Source organism: Megalops cyprinoides, chromosome 4 (genome assembly GCF_013368585.1).
Source record: "Megalops cyprinoides isolate fMegCyp1 chromosome 4, fMegCyp1.pri, whole genome shotgun sequence".
Lineage (NCBI taxonomy): Eukaryota > Metazoa > Chordata > Actinopteri > Elopiformes > Megalopidae > Megalops > Megalops cyprinoides.
In genome coordinates this window covers 15,344,597-15,356,916 of record NC_050586.1, presented here as the reverse complement: position 1 = coordinate 15,356,916, position 12,320 = coordinate 15,344,597, and the positions used below count along the sequence as shown (strand labels likewise).

General features: G+C 42.8%; 1 protein-coding gene across 1 annotated transcript; it reads left to right on the top strand.

Annotated features, from left to right (window-relative positions):
* The first annotated feature begins 635 nt into the window (after positions 1–635).
* Positions 636–9,470, top strand: LOC118776123 (eosinophil peroxidase-like). The gene is made up of 14 exons (XM_036526218.1): positions 636–702; positions 2,466–2,553; positions 2,985–3,160; positions 3,669–3,801; positions 4,163–4,292; positions 4,524–4,730; positions 5,021–5,381; positions 5,812–5,972; positions 6,263–6,521; positions 6,700–6,870; positions 7,370–7,607; positions 8,112–8,311; positions 8,617–8,685; positions 9,031–9,470. The coding sequence occupies exons 1-14, from the start codon at positions 636–638 to the stop codon at positions 9,468–9,470; spliced, it is 2,700 nt and encodes an 899-aa protein (XP_036382111.1).
* The last annotated feature ends 2,850 nt before the right edge of the window (positions 9,471–12,320 follow it).

The following is a 12,320-nucleotide window of genomic DNA, read 5'->3' as shown; positions in this document are numbered from 1 at the left end:
GTATCAGGTCCCAGATAATGTGTTGCAAGATATGGCTGCAAGATTTAGATGATTTCTGTATTAATATTTCCAGTTCTTCAAATAAATATCCCATTATTAAAATAACTAGTGAAAAAATTCTGATACACAAAGTAGTCAAACTTTTGTGTTCTTTCATTCTTCAGATCACTTTCAAATGCATCATCTCAATCACAATCAAGTAGCGAATGTCTAATAACTATTCTATGGAAAAGACACAATTGGTTTTCATTGGAACAATTCATCAGGCAGCATCCTTGTTCTGTATTATACTGTTTTGTAGCCATTGGTGAACAAACAGAAATCTATTACACTTTTTCTTGTGTTTGTTTGTTTGTTCATTGTTTTCTGGCAGCTTTTGTGTCATTGTTGCACCGTAGTGTCTTGGTATTTCATTTGTTTGAGGAAAAAAAGACAAGGAGATATAAAAATACTAAAAGTTTTAAAAATGTAGAATTAACCTGTACATATTCAAAGCAAGCTTACATTTTTCCCACATGTTTTAGAACTTGGAGTCTAGACCACACAATCAATCAGCACTTTTTTCTTGGTGATGAATGGCAAAAAGACACCCCAGCCTTAATACACTAAATTAAAACTCTTTATATTTCATAGAAATGAAGACCATTCTGTGCATTTTGCCTTTGGGACTGTACCTGTCTCTCCTGTGCCAGGCTTCTGGAGGTGAGTAGAGGATAGGACACCTCAAACAAGAAGAGCTGGTTGAAGCTCTTGAACAGTTCATAAACCCACACGTCCTGTGGGTGCTGTAGGGTTCAAGAATTTGGTGTCAAAATACCGATGCAGATGACTTCAGGGTCGCCAATTAACCACCTGGTGCTCACTTCGTCGTTGTGCACTGTGGATTGTAGTGCGTTAAGTAACTGCTGGCTCGTCTTTTCTGCTCCATAAAGAGCAACAGGCATTACTACACGTCACGTGCAGCCAGTAATACTGGTTTCCACACGAAATATCCTATTGTGACCATTATACTGTAGGTAGTGTGTAATATTTAAAATGTAGTCACCAGTGACATCCCTGAATGTGCGCCTCTAAATGTACAGCAGCCTACTGCTGTAGTATTTAATGATCAACTAGTTTTTATCAAGGTTACAGTCTAGTTTTCCTTCCATTAATATACCAGCAACGAAATGGACTTTTACTTTTCTTTAATGCAAGACATCGTTTAAGCTTTAACAAATACCAAGGAAAACAAAGAGTCAAGTAAATCGGTCACATTGGCCAATTTATGTGTTCAATTAACACCCATTTAGGTCCTTTAGGTGAGCGATTGTATCGATATAATTGTATAATTTAGATACACTTGTGAAATATTTAAAGATTTCACTGCATCCTGTTCTCCAAATATTTTATGTAACACACATTTGTTGATTCATATGAACAAGAAAACAAGAAAAATAAAAGTGTTTATTTATCAATACTTTGACAATGTATTAGCCTTAACAAACATTTAGAGTTTTTAATGAGGATTATATTTTTTTCTTATTTACTTTATATTTATCGGGGACGTTGTACGTTTACACATAAATATGCATCTATCAGCAATCCACTTTGCCTGCTGAAGGTTTTAGGCATTTTTGCTGAGGAATTAAAATAGAACACAGCATGAAATTCACCGATGAATAGTCAACATTCCTTTGCACCATAAAATCGCCGGTTCAATTGGGTACCTCTGCTGTAGCCTCGAGAAGGTACTTTTACCCAAATGCCTTGCGCTCGGTTGTTACACATGGGTGATACGATATGTCGCTCTGAATAAGGTATCCTGCCAAGCAAATAAGTAGTAATAATAATGAATGTAGTACAGTAAGTTTAGTACATGTGATATCTTAATATGTTTTAAAAGGATGTCAAAGGATACGTGACTTAATACAGTGACAAACTTGTATTCGTACAGCCTATTTCAATTGTAGTGAAAGTAGCGCAAAGTACCTTGAAACACCAACAGCAGTCAACATTTTGTCATAGGCCTATCGAAAAACAATATTCGATTTTGAAGCTAAGGGATTTTTTGCGTAGTCTGACGTCGCTTTTTTTTCAGCATACTCGCGTGGACATTTTGACATGTGACCGCATAATTCAGCGATGGAAGATTTTGTCTCACAGATATCCAGTCTAATTTGAAAAGACAACCCATATGACTTGAGGACTCTGCACTTGGGTTATTTCTTTTATTTGTCTGATTATTTAATCTGTTAATTCATATATACTATAGTGCGTAAAGTATTAGTTTAAATATATTTGCATATAAAATGTTCATTTCCACTCATTTTTAGTATTATATAGAAAATAATACTGGTAAAAAAAAAAACTGGAATTTAAATTAATGTCTTCCTTGTCTGCTGTCTGAACATATAAACAAGTAGTCATTGTTAACCTATGCTAGTCAGATATTCATGCTCTTGGGTGGCTGTGTGTGTCAACAGAAGAGAGTCTGGGCAGGCAATTCATAATGAATGCTGTGGAGGAGGCCAAGAGGACTGTTGACGAATCCTACAAATATTCACGGGACACGTAAGTGAGCACAACCTGTCCTCAAAAACTGTTTGCCATTTTCAACTGTTGTGAATGTACATGAATGGGTGAAGCCAGCTGTGGTGTGTGAAGTCCCCCTGTTGATGTCAGAATCTGTCATTGTGCTGGTCTGTTGCCTATCCATTCATTCTGTTTCAGTGTGCCTGTCAACATGATTGTCATTGAGTGTGTGAAACATGTGTCTCACTGTGTTAGGGCAATAGTAATAGAGTTAACAGGAAATATGTCAAACACAGGCACTTGGAACAAACTATGATTGATTTGGTGATAAGGCCTGAGTAGAAGGCAAAAATGTGATCAGGTTTCCCAGTGACCATTTACTTGCCATGACAAGACTAAAACCGCACTTTGGATTGAATGTATGTCCCTCCCCCTCCCTACCCCATTCCCCACCCCCCTGTCCCGCACAGGAGCGTGGCCCGGGTAAAGAGGCAAACCGCCACTGCTGCAGACAGGCTGAGACTGTTGAAGCAGCCGTGTGGCGACGCGCGCTCAGCAGTTCGCGCTGCAGACTACATGGAAAACACACTGAGGCTCATCCAGCAGAAAGCCCACCACGTTCACAAACGCTCCCTCAATGCAACAGGTCTGAGTCCCCCACCGAGATGCTGCAACACACGCAGGCAGGAGACACTCGCTGACATACACGTTCTTAGTATGGATAGTATGCTAGCATTATGTATGAGACGTAATATATAGCACTCACGTAATACATGTTATGGTGTGGTATGCTGTAAATGTAATGAAATGTACATATGTTCTGAAACAGGGACGTTTCTAGCTATTGAAAAGACCTGGGGAAGTCAAGTTTGTCTGGGGCTTGTCTTTTTTTTTTTTTTTTGAAGGGAGATTGGCATCTGTAGGTTAGGCAGGTTAGATCTACCTTTATAATAAATAAATATCACAACTTCGGATGCTGCAAGTCAAGTTCAGCTCTGTTACATAGTCTGTTGTTTTGCTATAAACACCTCCTTTTTCAGGGTGAAAATATTCGGGGCTAGGCTTAAAATATTCAAGGCTATAGCCCCGAATGATCAGGCCTAACGACACCACTGTTCTGAAACATAACCAGTATTTCTGTCTCTTTCTTGTAGACCTCCTGTCTTCAGAGGACCTGAGCGCGATTGCCCGTCTAACTGGTTGCTCAGCCAGAATCCAGGATCCCTCTTGCCGGACCACCCCTCTCATCAATACATTCAGGACCGCCACTAGTGTCTGCAACAACAGGTGAGACTGTGAGACCCTCCCTATAGCAGGCAAACAACCAGTTCTTGAATGGTCAGTAGCTGACCATATCTTGAAGAGGGGAGCAATCCATGGTGGAGTATGTCTGCTGGAGGAACGCAAAGACAGCCAAAGCAAATTTGTGCATGATAAATGCTCTCAGTTCATTCTTGTCAGTACAGTGCACACATCTACAAACAAACATGGATCTGGACATTTTAATCTCTCCTCTGGTCTGCGTATTACATTGGGAAGAGAGTACTGTGTACACAAAAACTCAAAAAAGTGTGACCCCCAGGTCACTGGATGAGCTCCCTATTAACAGTGTTTTGTTCTGGTTGTATCCTGTCCCTCTCACCGACAGGAGAAACCCACGCTGGGGATCCTCCAATACACCATTCACCCGCTGGCTGCCTGCAGAGTACCAGGATGGGATCTCACTGCCTAAGGGGTGGGACCCTAACCTGCAAGTTAATGGCCAACTCCTCCCCCTGGTATTACTTTTTTATTTTTAGTATGAATAGGAGCAGCAGTAACAGCTATTATTTGTAGCAGTTTTACATTTGCTGTTGGTTACAGCAAGAACAAGCTTATCCAACAGTTACAAGACATGATCAAAAAAGGGTCTTTTTTGTTGTGAGAAGTGGCTTGTATTCTGACTCGATTCTCCCTTGTCATCTGCTTCCATCTTTTTCTCTCTCTCCCACTGTCCTCCTCATCTCCAGGTGAGAGAGGTCTCCAACCGTATTCTGAGGACCGCCAACGAGGATGTGGAGAGCGACAGGATCTATACCCACCTGGTGACTATCTTTGGCCAGTGGACAGACCACGACCTGACCTTTACCCCCCACTCCCCCAGCATCCGCTCCTTCAGCAACGGCATCAACTGTGACGAGAGCTGTGAGCGGACGGAGCCCTGCTTCCCCATCAGGGTGTGTGTTCCTCTTGGGTAACCCTGCCATGCTTTACAAACAACCACATACTAGTGTCTGCACTCTGGGCACCACCCGTATGAGGGTGATAAGTAGTGTATCAATGGGGCGTATCGGTTGGATTTACTGCACTTCAACAGTAACTCTGCTAATATTGATTTATCTTTGGCTATTTGAACAGTGTATACTCTTGTGTATACTCAGTGTATACTCATATAATAAGGCCAAACGACTCAGATTTTTGAGACATTGAGTTCATCAGTAACCCCCCCCCCCCCTCCTCCGACTAGATCCCCAATGGAGACCCCCGCCTCAGAAGTAACGAGGACACCTGCATCCCATTTTTTCGCTCGGCACCAGCTTGCGGGACGGGGAACACAGGCTTCATCTTCGGGGCCAGCAACGTGAGGCAGCAGATAAACACCCTGACAGCCTTCCTGGATGTGGGGCAGGTGTACGGCTCGACTGACACGCTGGCACGCGACCTGCGGGACCTCTCCAATGACGGCGGCCTGCTGCTGGTCAACAAGCGCTTCACCGACAATGGGAGGGAGCTCCTGCCCTTCTCCAACATGACCGAAAACATGTGTGCCACACGCAACAGTATCAGTAACACCACCAACTTGGAGGAAGTGCCCTGCTTTTTGGCGGGTGAGTCCAGCTATGGGGCGATCTGTGTGGGCGAGGGGCTGTAGGGGGGAAGGCCACTTCTTTCTGGCAGGAGGGTTGAATACTGTTTGACTGATAAGACCCTTGACATGAGTGTTTCATTTTCAAATACGAGTTGACATGACAGTTGAACTAAGGAAATGAGTAAGAGGCTCTATGTATGCCCAAATACATTGTACACGAATACAAATGCTGCAAACAATTACATACAAGCACGTCAAGTGAACCTGGAGATGGGCAATGGACAAGCAATGTACAATCATGCCAGTCATGCATGAGTGAGTCCTATGTGGGTCACTATCACAGAGGTAAATATGCCAATCAATCAATAAACGGACCCCTGAACAGGTGTAGATAGGTGTAAGGCGCAGGTATGGTGGCTGTGGCTGAGGTTTCTCTCCTGTGTGCACAGGTGATGTCCGTGTGGATGAGAACATTGGCCTTGCATCCATGCACACACTCATGATGCGTGAGCACAACCGTCTGGCGCGTGCCTTGTACCAGCTCAACCCACAGTGGAGCAGTGAAAGGCTCTACCAGGAAGCTCGCAAGATCATGGGGGCCTACTTCCAGGTAAACCCTACCGCCAGAGCGTGGCACGTGCATGATCCCCATGCTTACCTCAGTCCAGAATCAGTGTTCACACGCTGTAGAGAAATAACTTTTATTAATCACAATCACAGCCAGGGTTTCCCATATGTAATTGTCTCTGTTATGACCTTCCATCTATGTCTGTTATGACTCTCATACCAACAATTACTGTTTTTCCACAGTAGTTACCAGTTTACGAGTTTTACCCTTCATAGCTTTCTGTTGGATGAGGTGACTGCCCACTCAGACATTCCTCCCCAACTGACTCACAGGTGATCACATTCCGGGACTACCTGTTTCACATCGTGGGGCCAGACTTTGTGGCACGCCAGCTTTCCACTTACCCTGGCTATGATGAGAACGTGGACCCCAGCATCTCTAACGTCTTCGCCACGGCTGCCTACCGCTTCGCCCACCTGGCTATCCAGCCCTTCATGTTCAGATTGGATGAGAACTACAATGATCACCCACAGTTCCCCAGCCCACTGCTCCACAGGACCTTCTTTGCCCCTTGGAGAATTGTCTTTGAAGGTAAATTGGAGGGTAGCTAGTCAAAAATAACTCTGAGGGCCTTGCTGTGAACTCTTTGTCTGTTGACAGGTATTTTGAAAAGCTATCACAAGTATTGTCATGAGGTGCCAAAGTGTATTGGGCCGTGCAGTTTAGGATGCACTCGTGAACAGTTTGCTCCCTCTCGCTTTCTTCACAGGGGGTATTGACCCGATTCTGCGAGGGCTGGTGGGCCGGAAGGCCAAGCTCAACACTCAGGACCACATGATGCATGACGAGCTGCGGGAAAGGCTCTTCGAGTTTTCCAGCCGCCTGGCGCTCGACCTGGCCTCGCTCAACATGCAGCGCGGCCGTGACCACGGGCTCCCTGGTGAGGGCTCCCTCTCCCCTTGCTCCCTCTGTTTGTCCTTGACGTTACATTAGATCACATTCATTTAGCAGACATTCTTATCCAGCACAAAAGAACAGAAGTGTATCCATTCAAGCTGAATACGCAACAGTGCCAGACCAGGCTAACAGCATTCCCAGACCAGGGAGCATGAGCATAACACTAATTCAAACCTTACCACAAGCTAAGTTACGTAACCTGACTAGACAGCCTGGAAACTAATGGAACCCAGGTACACATACTCCAATACATCACTGTCACTAGATAACAGAATCCAAAACACACTGCGATATTACGCCTAAAATAAACAGCAAGTAATACCAGTAATACACGTTTCCCGTTGCTGGGAGGTCTTTGTCTTTGTCTACTTCTCTGCTGCTTCTCACCTCTATTGCTCCCCCATCCATCACACTGACACTGTGCATGTCTCTAACCCCTCTAACCCCCCCCCCCCCCCCCCCCCCCCCCCCCCCCCCCCCAGGTTACAATGCTTGGCGCAAATTCTGCGGCCTCTCCCAGCCCCAGACGGAGGCTGAGCTGGCCGAAGTGATGAACAACACCGAGCTGGCCCGCAGGCTCCTGGAGCTGTACGGCACACCCGACAACATTGATGTGTGGCTGGGTGGTGTCGCCGAGCCTTTCGTTCCTGCTGGCCGCGTGGGGCCCTTGTTTGCCTGCATCATTGCCACCCAGTTCCAAAGGATCCGCCAGGGAGACAGGTAAGCTGGTGTGGTTGGTGGGGGTACCGCAGTCCCTTGTGACCGCTCTGTGGGTTAATTCAGAGTTTGATACACATTGTGGTGATTTTTGTAGGGGAGTTTGTGCAGAAGGGTCACAGGACAGTGTTGATAATTTACAGGCACTTTTAGCCTGTGATTGTACCACCTTGAAATATAAGATCAACATAAAATGTAAAGCCTCAATTATTTTACCCTGCCCCATATAAGTATTAAAATAGATTGTGGCCTATTTAATACAGATCTCTGGTATCTGTATTAGGTAGTTAGTGAAGACTCTTTACAGGTATAGTACTAGGGACCAATTTTGACTGGCCTTGAAACTAGAGTATTTTTTATATTTTCTGTGACAAATGAAGGTTTCATAAATTTTTTACATGTTGGTACTACATACTCAAGCTTGAATGTGAAATTTGTAAATGGGTCACATGTATAAATGTACTATGACATGTAATGTGAGATGTTAATTAATACTTTGTTACCCAGACTGTGGTGGGAGAAGGAGGGAGTCTTCACCAGCAGCCAGAGGGAATCCCTGAAACGCACATCTCTGGCCCGCATCATCTGTGACAACACTGGCATCACAGAAGTTCCCATTAACCCCTTCCTGTACCGCCCCCGTGGAGCTGGCTATACACGCTGTGAGAACATCCCTGCCTTTGACCTCTCCCCCTGGAACGAGAACCGTGAGTTTACACACACACACACATCCTCGTAATCACATACAAACCATAAGGAATGTTTTTAATACATTACATTATTGTCATTAAGCAGACGTTCTTATCTAGAGCGACATACGAATTTATCCATTTATGCAGCTGGATATTTGTTAAAGTAATTGTGGGTTAAGTACCTTGTCCAAAGATACAGCAGCAGTGTCCCAGGCACACTGCTGTATTCAAATGAAAACCTGTTCTCCGTGGCTAAATTGGTGCTAAAAAAGTGTTACATTTAACGAAATATTAAAATAATTCTCATTTTCTAAAATAAGAATCAACACCTGGTCCAATGGGACCCTCTGACGGAGCCCAAGGTCCACGCGGACCACCAGGACCACCAGGTAAGTCTGGTCCTCCATCTCACTTTTCATCCTCTAAATATTATTTTTCAGGTTACAGAAATCTGTAATAATGCCACTGATAGAAGCAGTACTACTGATAGTAAGTAATAATACCTGTTGTAGTATTCATGAACACTCTTGCCCAGGATGGGCAAATACATTAGTAGAAAACAATTCAAACAATATAACAAAGTAACAATACAGCCAATACAAAACTGAAATATAATTTCTAATATATTTACAAATATAATGTATAATATAAATATATATGTATAATCTTCAGGAAGGGTCACAATAATTGACCAAACATGTCTCTGTGCTCTCTTCACCACCACCACATTACAGGGCCACCTGGTCCACCAGGTATGGCAGGTCCTCCTGGCCCTCCAGGAACCGGCGGTGAGAACCAACCCTCTGCCTTTGCCGTGCGCCTGGGCTACAACTACCCCAACCCCAATCAGAAGATCATCTTCCGCGAGCCCATCTACAATGGGCAGAACCACTACAGCACCCAGACAGGGGAGTTCACATGCGTGGTGCCCGGTGTGTACCAGTTTGACTTCCACTGCACTATATATCAGAACGTGGGTAACATCGACCTGCGCCGCAACGGGCAGCTGGTGATGCACTCCTTCACCACCCAGCAGAACGGCTACATCACGGCCTCAGGGGGCACTGTTCTGCAGCTCTACAAGGGAGACAAGGTGTGGCTGCAGGCCAACTATGGAGGCAATGGTATAACCGCTGACAGCTTCTTCTCTGGCCACCTGCTCTTTACAGTATAGACCAGCCCCCCTGCCCTGACAAACTTGATCACAATTCTCAAACCCTGTGGGTCACAAAGAACAGATGCACAGGTTACTGCTCACTTTAGCTCTCCTCTGTTATCCTTTTCTGTGGTTCCATTTTGGTAGCTTCCTGACATCAAAGTGCACAATGCAGACTTCATCGTTTCTTTTTAAGGATTTCATCAAGTATTTGGAAGCCTTCCTCAAGTAATCATGTCACAGCTAGAACATGGAAAATTATAATGCAACATGTATAATATAGATCAGTGTTATGATATTTTGAAGGGAGTAGTTGAAAAAAAGTGGAGATGGATGAAATCTTACTATATGTTTAGCTGCTGCACTGAGAAGGATGAATTAATTTGAAGGATGCAAGCCTATATGCACGGGTGTGGAACATGAAGAAAAATATTTTAAAACCTTTCCTTTGCTATTAGGCCCAGTTATTTTCCCTTCTTCCAAACTTTGTAATGCTGATTCTGGTCCATTCTTCTTTCTTCCTCTTCCACTTGATGTGCGAATTACATTCAATCAGTGACAATTGTTTAATGGAGGATCTTACCATACTGTAAAGATACTTCTTAAAATTTTCTGTCTGTTTTGCATGATGTATTTTTTTCCTGCTTTCAATGGCATAATTTTATGTTCTTTGCTTTGCTTGTTTGCATTACAGATATTAATTCACCATTTGAATAATTCAAAAATATCTCACCTTATGAGACACATGGCTATTGAAGTCACTCCTGCACATTGCTATCCATGTCTAGCTTAAATCATAGAAAATCAAAGAACAACTGTAAACATTTCGGTTCAGCAGACTACAGCTCTGTCAGCTTTTGAACTATTCACTAAACTCATGCTCCATAGCAATTAGCAGTTAGCATATTCCCTCTGCTGTAGTAAATCATATTGATCTGATATATTATTTGCCATGGAGGATTCCTGTGAGTTATGTGATCAGCATGTGATCAGATGAAATCCATGTCAATGCTTTAAATTGCTGTTATACTTTTAAAGCTGAAGATCTAAGATTTCCTTATTCAGGCTACTCTCTCCTATCGTACCAGAACTTTGACCTCCTGGTGTCACAGCAATATAGCTTTTATAAGAAGTGTTCTGTACAGGTTATATAAAAGTTTTATAAAGAGGTTTTCTAATTTTCCAATATAAAACAGATTGCAGAATGTTGAAGTTCCTGGGTAAAGATCTAAAGGATTTAGACTTCAGCATCTCAGAATGTTTTTTATTAATAAAAATACTCAGGGTCATCAAATATTTATATATTTATGCTTAATGTTTAGTTTCCCTCAAACACTTGTTTTCATAACATTGTGGACAAAATGCACTGATAATCTAAAAGATTTTTCGTTAAAAATGGATGGAAGGATCATATCTGCTTGTTTTTCACATAATTTCTGATATGAACATATTCCTCTGTGTCTGATTTTTGTCAATTGAATGTAGCACCGATAAATGCATTGAAATAAAAAGGGCATTCCTCAAAGCAGAATTAATCTGAGTTCTTCAGATCTTTTGGTTTTCATTTGTGAGCTGCTTTCTTAAGCTTGAACCACAAATAGTCAATTGGACTGAGATATGGCAAGTTAATTAGTAATTTGGGAACAAATTAATTGTGTTTTCACTTAATCATTTCATTTGCTTGAATACTTTGGATCATTGTGCTGGAATCACTCCTCTTGGCAGAATGAGCCAGGTTTCTGGTCAAAATGTCTTAGTGCATATTGTAGTATGTTGTTTCCCCTATATTAACAATGGCTCTGGGACTTTGTGGATAATGTGTACAAGCCTTTAGGCAAATACTAGTCTTTATGTTACCCAACACACTTTACACCATCATCCTTTCTTTATGTTTATGGAATTATTTTAGAGGCTTGAGGAGAGTATCTAGTCAATGGAGTCATGGACTGTTTTGATAAATAAACAAATTAAGAGACCATAGAGACATTTCAAATGAGAAGGCTATTTTATATATAGGTAGCTTATTACATAAAGAGTATATATGTGTAAGTAGATTTTATGTTGAATTATTATTAGAGGTTCCCAATAACAATCTCAGTCCCACTGGTAGCAGCATCACCTGCCTACTGTTTGCACCACCTGCCAGTAACACCTGCCCCCTTTGTGTCCTAACCACCCACGAGTTAAGACTTCTGTAAAACCAGTTCAATGGTTTTATACGTCCTTACGGCCGTTTGAATCGACGATTGATTCGTAGTCCCTTCTTGAAATAAAATTAGCGCGTTAAATTAAGTACTTAATGCAAATGAATAAAATGAAAAATGGATCGAAGGGTTGTATCAAGTTGCACCTCGGCATGAGGTTGTATTCCGTGAAACAACATTGTATTGCGTGGCACGAAAAGAACTTTATGCGGAAAATGCAATTTCTTACAGCAGAACGCTGCTTTTGAGTCAATGAATGCAACTGTTACGACTTGCAACATAGGGCTGATTTGTGGCAAGATGTGCCTTTTATGCTCCGTTTTCAGAGCGATTGCACCCCACCGACCAGAGTGAAAACGCTACACCGTAATTCGGCAGCTAATTTCTGGTATGTCTCGCCACTCGTTCACCGGTCATTTCTGTTTGGCTGATTGCTTTCCCAGCGCAGAAGGAGGAAATAAAGTTTTCATTTGTTTCATATACACGCATGGCCTTTTTCTTTTGGCCGGTCTTTGCGGTTTGGCTTTTGGGCAATGTAGTTCATTTGTGTGACGCCAGCGTTAGTGGCTAGACACTTAGATAAGTCATGGACCGGCGGGGCTTAAGTGTAAATAACTACATTTACCATGTGGCGCCATAAGACTCGCCAAAGAGAAGGGCTTGG